This window comes from Eleutherodactylus coqui, chromosome 9 (assembly GCF_035609145.1).
Source record: "Eleutherodactylus coqui strain aEleCoq1 chromosome 9, aEleCoq1.hap1, whole genome shotgun sequence".
NCBI classification, from domain to species: domain Eukaryota; kingdom Metazoa; phylum Chordata; class Amphibia; order Anura; family Eleutherodactylidae; genus Eleutherodactylus; species Eleutherodactylus coqui.
Genome location: NC_089845.1, coordinates 117,199,615 through 117,211,674, shown reverse-complemented (window position 1 = coordinate 117,211,674; position 12,060 = coordinate 117,199,615). Strand labels below are relative to the sequence as shown.

The window sequence follows — 12,060 nt, the reverse complement described above, 5'->3', positions numbered from 1 at the left end:
GTGTTTACACTGAATGACTATCGCTTGAATTTGGTCTTCCGAGTGATTATTCGGCTGATAGTCATCCTGTGTATAAGGTACCTTTAGTCATGTTCAGATAAATAAAGCTAATCTAATTATTTTAGAATTGTTAGACTTGCACAATCTGACATAATCAGATTTATCTGACTGGTAGATGAAAATGTGACCTACTTGATCTAGAATGTTTTTTTTGGCTGCTTACTAGCACGAGTGAACTTTGGAAATTACACACCAGATAAAAACTGAGTTTGTTGCTATTTTGAAAAAGGTTTATTGTCATATTTGTGTTTAGGATTGTTACTGGCCCTTTAAGGGATGGGCTCTTTGATATCTTGCTGTGAGCACTACTATTGGGGTCTCCTTTGGCAGTGGCTGTCTTGCTCAATGGTCAGGGAATGCCCGCAAGAAGTATGCCTTTGTTTTTTACTAGACATATGACACCTAAAAAGTATTGTTTTATTATACATATCATCTGCAGTGCTGCCGAATTGTGCCATATGTAACATATATAGTTATACTGATGTATAAGACAATTTTCATAGTATTTTATTTAGCTACCACTGGGTGCACCATAATGCAAAAGTGGCTTCTGCATGAATTAACGCATTTGAAGTCAAAATAGGAGCCCCTGATGACGACACGTGTAGCACTGCACATGGGAAGTGTTACGGGACCTTACATGCAGAGGTAGTTTTCCTGTCAGTGGTGTGATCGTTGTGTATAGTGTATGTGGCAGGGAGTGATTGCCAAGCCACAGAAAGAGGCCAGTCCTGTAGTTGTGAGACGTGATCTGGAAAGTAAAACTGCTGTGGTTAGGTAGTACTTGATTGTACAGTGCAAACGGCTGATTAGTATGTCTTCTTCCTCAGGATCTATTTCAGGAATTGTAAGCATAAGTTTGTTCAACTGTGTGAAGTGTAACCGCCAAGATCATTGCCTTAGTAAAACTAAATTCAATTCTAAGTCATCTCGTGTCTTCACTTCCCTGTTCTTCCACATCAACCTAAAGAACCTTGAGGGCCCTTTACCATTCCGGATCATGTGGGGCCTCAGCCATCCAAGTACTGTCGGACTATTGAAATCCAATAACATAAATAGATTTTCAAAGAAGATTCTTAGAATTTGAGAGATATAGGACACAAAACAATTTATAAAGAAGGGTAACTAACATTTGATTCTCAATATTAATCTTTATACAAATTTCAGTCATTAAAAATATCTAATTTCACTCAGCAATGAAATGACGATAGTCTTTATTCAGCTTGAGCTTCAGTCCCAGCAAGAACACTTCATCTAGAGACCAGTATCCTATATTAGCGTCTTGCAGCTGATGAAATTCTTTGTGTCTGTCCAGACTGGTGTGATGATGAGTTGATAGTCTTGCCTGTTCTTTTAGATTCCTCCGTTCTCACACTGTAGACCGAGGAGTCATCTAAATAATCAAATCAATGAGACAAGATAAAATTATTCCACTATCAGAAGTGAGCTCACCGATCTCAGAGGAGTCCAGAAATAACCAACGACAATTCCACAAAGTGTTTTAAAATATAAATGATATCAGTTTTCCAGGAGCAAATAGGCAAAACAATCTAGAGCGTTTAATGGGAACGAGTTTCAGTAAGTAACATATACAACTACATTTCTGAGTTAAATGTGTAGAAAGCTGTGACATTAATCACATCAAATTCTTCGACACACTTAGCTAAAAATTATTTATTTGCTATTGTTTATTTAGAATTAGGGGTGGAACTTGGCCAGTTTGGGCCTGTTACTCCAATTTGGTTGTTAATATTACAACCACATCGCAGATCAGTTGCTGGCTGAATCCCATTCCAGTGCTCTACATTGCTAGATCTTCCTTAAAGGGGTTTTGTCATATAAAAAAAAATCTATACTTACTTACCTATTCCTTCCCTGTCAGTTTCCTTAGCACATCTTCTCCTAGCTGAGCTTTTGCACTGTCTCGGGTCACCTCACCTAACGCTGGCCCAGCTTATTATGAAGGCTGCATTCCTCAAATTCCTTCCTGCAGGGTCAGTGAAGGTCACACCTCTGTGCTGTAGCTTCACTGCCTACAAAGGAATTGCAATCTATTTCAGCGACAGCTCGCATGGGCAATCTCTGAAGAAGATAGGCAGTCCCCCTGCTGGCCTGTGAGCTGTGACATAACGTACATTGGTTGGCAGACAGAAGACTGCCAACCAAATGTACCTAACCTCAAAGGAAGGAGAAGAATCTGGCAGCTGATGGTGAAGTGACCCCACCCCCACCACGGACTGCAGGAAACAGGAGAAAATAGGGGAAGTGAAGATCTGGTAAGTAGACTGATGGGGGAGGAATAGATAAGTATAGAATTTTTCTTTTTTAGTGACAGAACGCCTTTAACACCTCTGTAAGAGATCAGAAAATAAAACCCTATGAACATATGGGAATGTATCTAGTTAGTCTCTACATATGCCAGAAGATATAGGAATATAACCATAATCCAGGTATATTATGGTATGACTAACTTGAATACTAGAGTGTGATGTCAAGACATGCCTTTAGGAGTAAAGTATAACATACAGACATGTCTTTATATTGTAGTGAGTAATATGTGGCTGCAGGTCGTCAAATTAGTATAATGTGTAGACGCCATGCCAAAATATAAAGGTACACATCTATTAAAGCAACCCTCCAGTCCTGGACAAGCAGGGAGAAATGCAAGCAAAATAAAAAAAGCACATACACAGTGGGAGGAACTGGGCTAAGCAGTACATGTGAAAAAGACTTGGGTATACTAATAGATCCAAAACAAATAACACATTGTTATCTTCATCTGGTTAGTAGGTAGCATTTACCCCGGTTTGGCTTGAAGGTTTTCAGGTGCTCAGGCTGACAGTGATCTATACTAACAGATCACAGACTGAACATTAGTCAACAATGTGATGGAGCAGCAAAGAAGGCAAACAATTCTGGGATGTATTAAGAGAAGCATAAAGCCTAGATCATGTGAGGTAATTATCCCCCTCTACTCTTCCTTAGTCAGACCTCATCTGGAATACTGTGTCCAGTTCTGGACACTCCGATTTAAAAAAGACATTGACAAACTGGAGTTCAGAGAAAAGTTGCCAAGATGGTGAGCGGTCTGCAAATCATGTCCTATGAGGAACGGTTAAAGGATCTGGGAATGTTTAACTTGGAACATGGTAGTTTGAGGGGAGACTTAATAGCTGTCTACAAATATCTGAAGGGCTGTCACAGTGCAGAGGGATCAGCCCTATTCTCATTTGCACAAGGAAAGACTAGAAGCAATGGGATGAAACTGAAAGGGAAGAGATACAAATTAGGTATTAGAAAAAACTTTCTGACAGTGAGGGTGATCAATGAGTGGAACAGGTTACCACAGGAGGTGGTAAGGTCTCCTTCAACAGCAGTCTTCCAACCGAGGCTGGATAGACATTTGTCTGGGATGATTTAGTGAATCCTACATTGAGCAAAAGGTTGGGTCAAATGACCCCGAAGGTCCCTTCAAACTCTACCATTCTGTGATTCTTGAACAAAGATGGCGGCACCACTTCTCTGACTACCCGATGCATTAGTACGCATCAGAAGTGTAAGAGGTTACATGCTGCTTTGACTGGCCAATGGTGTCCAAATGAGCAGTAGTGGCTAGTCAGAGCAGCATGTTGTGTCTTAGACTACTGATGCACGTGAATACATAGTGTGCATCAGTTAGGGAAGTGTTGTAGCCATCTTTGCTTGTTCAGAACTGGAGGGGGGGGGGTCGCTTTAATAAGTATCTATATAACACTTGTATGGTTATCTGTACCTGACATGACACTTGACTCTGCTTTCTTTTCCAAGTCTTGCTGTATTTTCAGAAGCATCCTTTCCTGCTCCAGAGCCTCCAAGTATTTTGAGTAGCTCCAAGATACCTACCGCATGTGAACAGTATCATATCATGGTAATTATTACACTGCATGATAAGTAGGTGTTGCTTAATTTTTGGTGCTATAATAAGGAACATACAGATAGGTTTTCCCTTAACTTTGCCCTTAACTCAACATGTCCTGAGGTGTGAGGTGAAAAAAAACATATACCATATTTTTCGCTTTATAAGACTCACCCCCGTTTTAGAGGCGGAAAATAGGGAAAAATTATTTTGAACTCACCCAGGGACAATGCAGGGGATAGTACCGGGTGACGGAGCAGAAGGAGCAGCAGAGGTCTAAAACACCAGAGCTCTGGGACAGCGGCACTCATGTACGGGCCGAGGAACACAAGAATCCAATTAGTGGAGGCGAGGGAGCAGCAGCAGTTCCCAACAGCACTCACCGCCAACCAGTGGTCCGAGAAAATGATTGTGCATTTGTTCGCACAATCGCGCGTTAAACTTAAGATCACGCGGAAACCTTGAATTTCGGTACATTTGCTCTATAAAGCACACTGACTTTTTGGGGGGGAGGGGAAGAAAAATGCGTCTTATAGAGCGAAAAATACGGTACGTCTGATGGATGCCATCCCTCAGCCATCTGTCACCATAGGCTCAAATGAAAAGTGTTTGACATATACTTTTTTACTGAATCGCTGTGACAGATGCCTCCGACGGATGCTATCCATTAGCCATTTGTCACCCATAGGCTCACATGTTAAAAAAAAATGTATATGCCTAATTTGTATGTTTTTTCACTGGATGGCATGAGATTACATTGATCTTTTATCTTGAGAAATTGGAGACCTTAGCAAAATTCAAGTGTAAAGTCAAGTAAAAAACAGTATCCATCCTACATATACACTATGGGTCACCACCCCTACAAACCCATGAACCAGTTGCCCAAATTCAGATTATTGCCCAAATTCTCGCTAGAGACAGCGAATTCAGGCGATAATAATCCTTTGTATACACAGCTGCCGACAGGGCAATGCGCGAGAAATCGGTCATTGATTAGCTTTTAGCAGAACAAAAAACTAAGCTACCGTTGGGCCGTGTGAAGAGGCCTGAGCCGGGAAATTGGTTCAGCATAGCTGGATACCAGCCTATATGGTCTCATAAAAATGACATGGTAAAAATGGGTTTCCTACTGTTAGCAGACAACTTTCTTCAGGCCTGAGCCTTCAAATGAAACTAGGATACCAAGCTAAATAGTCTAATTAAAAAGGTTTGGGGCAGATGGCTAAATGGAGTGCACGGCACAAGTGGAGGCAGCCATTGTTCCACAAATGCAGCAAAAACACAAGGTCTGCACATCCAAAAAATAACGAAATGTATAGGTGTACACATACATAAAAATGGGAAAGATGGGTATTTTTGCATTTTTATGTGAGTAGTACATAAGAGTTATACATTTTTATTCAGATATTACATGTGTATGAGTGCTGTCGCCACATATTCCGGCTTGCACTGTATTGTCGCAGCTATGGTTTGCACGCACCCATGCATTTACTTTATTTGTTTGATGTGATGACCTTGTGTCTTTGCTATCTCTGGCATTCTCATTGAAATTAATGGAGCAGTGGCTGAGCATAGGTGCTGCCTCTCCATTCATTTTGCCAGCCTTTAGGGACATGGAACCTCTGTACTAGCGATCTGTGGAGCTCCCAGCAGTCGGACCCCCAGCAAACAACTAATTATCCCCTAGCCTGTGGATAGGGGGTAACTTAATGTCACTGAAATACCCCTTTAATTAATCTATCTTTACACATCTTAATAAATTCTTTTTTACATGGACATATGTTTGAAGGGGTTGACTCATTGGAGACATTTCCCTTCAAAATACGGACACTGCAGTGATCATCTGATTGTCACAGGTTCTGCTCTTGACACCCCGGACAAAAGGCTAACTTTTTTCAGAGGAAGTCGCAACCAACCAGGCACTCCCCCTACAGCTGCCGTTGGCGGAAAACTATAGTATTACATAATAGTCATTCAGATTAATGAACACCAATATAATACAAAGACAATTCAACTGTGCAAGGACGGGAGCGGCTCTCATAAAGTAGCTTTCCATTCTGGCTTATAGAGGGGATCCCGAGTTGGGGATCCCCATTATGATGTCCATATGCCCTTTCATAGTTTACTTATTTCTTTACTCAACTAAGGGATAGTGTTCTGGGGAGACAGGTTAGGATGAGCTCTACAGATGTAAGATGGCGGCTACCACATGTCAGGGGGTGTATAATTATTCTATAAGGATTACTAGCATTTAAATGTCCCTGGGCCATTACTGTCACTGATGACAATATTATAATAAATGTATAATTAACTGTACTCACATTTCTGTTACGTCCAAAAATGTCGCGGCCAGCAGACGACTGCTCACTGTAAGTGCTATCATTATCGTTATATATGTCGGAGGAGGTGCTCTTTCTTTTAGAGGCTTCCTGTTGCTGCTGCTGTTAATATAGAATATAGAATATAGTTATGATGATCTCAAGGAATTAATACACGGAAAAGTCTCTATTTGCCACATTAACATATTAGATGCCTATTAAAATCTCTCTATGGGTGTAGTAAGGGTGGTTTCACATTGGCGGCAGGGATTCCACTTTTCTGTTCCGTCTCTGGACGGACCCGAACAGTGCATGACGGATCGCATTGACTATAATAAGGTCTTTCCGCTCAGCTGCCCGGCTTCTGGACAGAAAAAAGTGTTGCATGCAGCGCTTTTTCTTCCGATGTATTCAGTGGGATCTGCAATGCAATGTCCAGCTGGAGGTTCCAACCCAAATGTGAAACCGGCCTAAGGGTGTGCCCAAGGGAAGTACTGGTTTGACATATTTGTGTGTCATCCAGGAATACAAAAATAATGTGAAATGAATGGATTGGGGTGAAAGCTAGAAGGCAATGCTTTAGATTTAGAGAACCATAAGGCCCGGCTCACACAAGTGTAAGATTACCACATATTACACACAGGGGATACACGTATGTGATCTGCAGTAATTCATAGGCAATCAAGTATCTTGCCTTACACTGCTTTGCTCACATTTGTGTGTAAGAATTGCATAATATGTAAGCGCAAAAAATAACGTAACATGTTCTATTTTGCCACGTATTACGTGCGAGAAAGCCCATAGTTCTCTATGGGCGTGTAATCAACACGGTCCACACACTGTTACATTGCATATGGGTAGTGTAAATACATGCCGTTGCAAAACGACAGCGCAGGAAATAAAAAAAAAACAAAAAACAGAGACTGCATATGACAGCGTGCGTGAGATATGCTGTCATGCACAGTACAATATCGCTGCCATACGCGGTGAAGGGCCAGCTCACCGCCGGCTCCACATCGGTAAAACGCTGCGTGACTCAGGTAGCGTTTTACGCTCATGGCCGTGTGAGCCCGGCCTAACTCTGATAAAGCATAACAATCCAAAACACACTGTTGAAAGCCTGAAGTATTATAGGAAGGTCATGGTAAGAGTTTTGGATTGGCCTTCACAATCTCCAGACTTGAATACTGTGCTATTGAGAATCTCAAGCATGCAAAGCAGGAAGTCCAAAATTATTTCTGCAATATAATAGTTCTGCATAGGAGAAGGGGCAAAGCCCCATTGTAAGAGGGAATATACCCGCTCCAATAAAAGTTTAGAAACTGTGACTTCTACTCAAGGAGGTGTCACTAAGTGCTGACTGGCAACTAGCTCAAGATATTGCACAGCCACATTAACCCCTAATGACCAAATTGTTTCAGTCCTAAATTACTAGATACTTTGTATTGATTTTGTATATGTGGTGGTTTTACTGCAGTAATGCTTTTTTTCTTGCATTACCAAACTAATTCATCTATATATATGTAATTTTAGGTGGAAATAGACAAGAGACAAAATAGACAAATAGACAAAACAGATGGGTGGGCACTACCAAATAAATTAATGAAAAGGTGCAACTCCTGTGTCACAGACAAGTATTGTAATAACAGAAAAAAGCAACACAGCAATGCCGATGCACAATACAGAAAGTTTTATTAAGGACGCAAACATTAAAAACTAATATTCCACAATGGAATAAGACACAACACTCAGAATATGATAAATCTAAATGTATATATAGCAGATGAACAAATGAGATAAAGGTAAGTAATGGAAAATCATGGTGGAATATTACAAATAACTCAGAGGCATAGCTCCAAAAACCTAAGGTACTGCACAATGGCCAAAGAATTGATTTAAACAGCAATCCATCAAGGTAAAAAAGTTTATGCGTATAATATATAAAGCAGCGGTGTCAACCCCATTTTCACTGAGAGCCAGCTGTTATCGCTAGGAGAAGCTACTTTTCCTGCGCAGGAAATCCAGTATTACATACCATAGATGGTCCTGGCCTGCCAAAATAAGATAGGGCATAGGATCGCCTCTTTAATAGTTCAGCCTGTTCTGAAACTAGTAGTTTTAGATTAACCCGCCTTTGCAATATTTGTGTTAAATTTAATATGACTAGCAGGCTGACAGATTTATATAGCATTATTACGGTATTCGTTTCACCCATCAGATTTAAATTTTATAATTACTAAAAGGACTGCTTACAACAATAGAGATAATCAGCCTCATCATTGCTTGTTTCTGTTTACAGAACATAAAGGGAGAAAGGTCCAAATAACTGAAAAGAGAACATTATGTAATGCTTCTTGCTTCAAGGGTCCTTGCATTGCCCCCTAGTATGTCCGCCTACACTTCTAATTCAGAATGTACTCCATATCATTAATAATATGTAATCACAGATCTTCAATTTGTCATAAAATATGAGTTTCCAGTGGTATGAAGCATCTGTAGTGGTGTGAAATATTCCAAGGTTAGAAGCCCACATAATCCATAAAAGCCAAGATGTTTTTGGATGGGGAAAAAACAATACATTTTTCATGTTTTGTAAAGGTCACTGCCCTATCCAAGGGAAATGTAAAGAAAATATCAAGAAACCTCTTTGGTAAAGGTCCAGAACATTGCAGTCATTTGGTATCACATGGCTTATGGATCACTTCTGTTTATCCCAGAATGTTTTAATAGATGCAGAATTTACCCACCTTGGCAAGTTTCTCTTGTTCCCTCAATTTTTGTTTAATCTTTTCTGCCTTCTTTGCTTTCTTTCGCTCCAATAGAGGCACAATTTTTTCATCTGTCAGACGACTCCGGAATTCACAGAACTCAGACCAAAACTTGAACATTATGCTGAAGATGGTCATCTAGGTGTACAGATACATTCACAGTTATTGCTGCCTACATGTATTTCAGAAATTTTTGTATTGTGTCTATCAGAAGGTTGACAGATCTTATTTTTTTGTGTGTGAAGCAGTCAAGGCAACACCCGTATGAAGTTTTCATGTTCTCCACGTGTTTATATAGGTTTTCAGAAATAGAGAAGAGTAGCACTAGCACTCCAAAATTAAATAACACCACTGGTGTAAGGTACCATGCAAAGCCCAGTTAGGATCCCGACTCCAAGGGTCCACCGTTGATCATAAATGTAGAAGACAGAAGTCAGCAGGGCAGCATCCACTTAAAATTTCTTCTTTATTAAGTCAAATACATCAAGGTGAGGCAAGCAGCTGCTCACCTTTATGTATTTGACTTAAAGGGGTTGTCCCGCGCCGAAACGGGTTGTTTTTTTTTTCAATAGCCCCCCCGTTCGGCGCGAGACAAACCCGATGCAGGGGTAAAAAAAAAAAAAAAAGGCCAGTACTTACCCGAATCCCTGCGCTCCCGCGACTTCTTACTTACCTTAGTAAGATGGCCGCCGGGATCTTCACCCACGATGCACCGCGGGTCTTCTCCCATGGTGCACCGTGGGCTCTGTGTGCTCCATTGCCGATTCCAGCCTCCTGATTGGCTGGAATCGGCACACGTGACGGGGCGGAGCTACAAGGAGCAGCTCTCCGGCACGAGCGGCCCCATTCGGAAGGGAGAAGACCGGACTGCGCAAGCGCGTCTAATCGGGCGATTAGACGCTGAAATTAGACGGCACCATGGAGACGGGGACGCTAGCAACGGAACAGGTAAGTGAATAACTTCTGTATGGCTCATAATTAATGCACGATGTACATTACAAAGTGCATTAATATGGCCATACAGAAGTGTATAACCCCACTTGCTTTCGCGGGACAACCCCTTTAATAAAGAAGAAATTTTAAGTGGATGCTGCCATGCTGACTTCTGTCTTCTACATTTGTATAGGTTTTCTCCAAACTATTTGTTGTCATTGTACACTTCAAAAACATTTTAGATCAAATTAATATTATATAATAGATGTGAAACTACTTTTAGATAACCACCCAACATTGCAGTGAAGAATTTTCTTCCGGGTGTGGTCTTTTTGAAGAAGAGTCTTCTTCACTATACATAGTATACAATGGGATTTCAAATCTGTCAAAATCTGGTCCAAATTAGGGATGGTCCTTCAGAGCATTTTAAGGGAAACTGAATTGCAGCGCTCCCTGCCACCTGGCCATGCAGGGACCTGCAGTCAGCCCCATTCATTTGAATGGACCAGTTCTGCAGTTTCTGTATACAGGGAGTATGGAGGAGAGGGGTTGTGCAGGAAAAACTTTTGAAGGGGTCATAGAGCTGAATCAGCACTGCACCCCATTCAATCTTACTAATGCTGAGGGTCCCAAAGGTCAGACCCATGCATTAAATGTAGGCAATAGGAATATTCCTTTAAGGCTTGTTACACAAAATGTTATTGTTGGTGAAAATGTATTGTACATATGTAAAAATGTTCAAAATTGGATATTGAATTGTAACATGTCAATAGTCACCCTCCAACTTCTCCTGCTGTACTGCGTTGCAAAAATAACATACAAACAAGATCATTCATAAGATGAACAATCAATCATTGTAATGGTGTAACTAGTCATCTTATGATGTGGATTTTGTTGTAAATACGCTGCAGATTTTTTGAGCTGTGAAAGATCTATAGCAAACCATCTACATGTAAAAGCACCCTTTGGGTATGTTCACATGGTGCAATTTTCCATGGCAAATTCTACCTAAAGAAACTAGTCAAAATTTGTGGGCTTTCTGCCACAGCTTTTGATGCAGATCTGCACGCATGTTTTGCCCTGTCAATGCCCTGCTCACTTCTGCATTAAAATACTGACCGTGAATTTTGCCCATTGACTAGGAAAATTTTGTGTGCGAATCTTTGCCAAAAACTGCGGCAGAAAGCGGTCGATTTTGACTTTATTTTTAGGTGGCGTTCATGTGAAAAATTCCACTGTGAATTTTGGTGTGTGAAAATACCCTCAAAGACTGAATGGAAACAGTCTCTTGGCATGGTTTAAAAAGTCAACAACCCTAGTTGGATGCACCCCATCCTAACCACTTTTAGTGTTCTGCACTTCCCTCCCCCTTTCCTATCTATCCTTCAAACTGAACTATTGCGTTGATATATTAGGATAATCTCTTGAAGATTAATGTGTTTAAAGAGGGCACTCCTTTAACTCAAGTATGAAAATCTATCCATCTGTTTTAGCTGACCTGTGCTTCACGAAACACATATGGTCCTAGATCCCGACGTCGCTCTATTATTTTCTCTGCTTGTTCTGGAGGAATGTCTATCTGTAGAGCTGGTGGGATAGAGGAGTTGATGAAACAGCTGATGATAGCTGTGATCTTGTTCTGAATTGTAGACTCATCACAGTGAGAGTGGCATAATTCCTGACAGACGAATAACAGAAAAGAAAATCTTACTGCATGGGTTCCATGATGTTTCAAACCACTATGGATAAAGCCATAGACATAATGAGGATTATTAACAATCCAAATGTAAAAAAAGTTTGATTACAATTGCAATGTAAAGTGTCACATCCAACCTGGACGCCCTTTCTCTGGAACCCGAAATCTTCATGCAAATGCACACAGGAACACCAAAAGATAGGTGTATCATATCTACATAAGGTATCATATCTAGAAGATTACTTGGTTTCTCTTACTGAGAACAATCACACCAAAAGATAGTGAACTGCGAACTGAACTCATAGGCAGACATACACAATGACTGACAAATGCCCAAAACACCTAACATACCTGCATGCATAAAAAGATGGAATAAATATGGTATGAGGT

The 12,060-nt window shown here is 40.7% G+C and overlaps 1 protein-coding gene across 1 annotated transcript in view; it reads right to left on the bottom strand.

The window, feature by feature from the left end:
- Positions 1 to 1,142: 1,142 nt before the first annotated feature.
- Positions 1,143 to 12,060, bottom strand: part of RGS22 (regulator of G protein signaling 22) — a 92,775-nt gene continuing 81,857 nt past the window's right edge. Inside the window, exons 22-26 of the mRNA XM_066578395.1 lie at positions 11,473 to 11,652; positions 9,021 to 9,179; positions 6,277 to 6,396; positions 3,833 to 3,938; positions 1,143 to 1,453 (exon numbers count right to left, since the gene is read on the bottom strand). Coding sequence (XP_066434492.1) covers positions 1,335 to 1,453; positions 3,833 to 3,938; positions 6,277 to 6,396; positions 9,021 to 9,179; positions 11,473 to 11,652 — 684 coding nt within the window. The 3' untranslated portion in view covers positions 1,143 to 1,334. The remainder of the gene's footprint in view (positions 1,454 to 3,832; positions 3,939 to 6,276; positions 6,397 to 9,020; positions 9,180 to 11,472; positions 11,653 to 12,060) is intronic.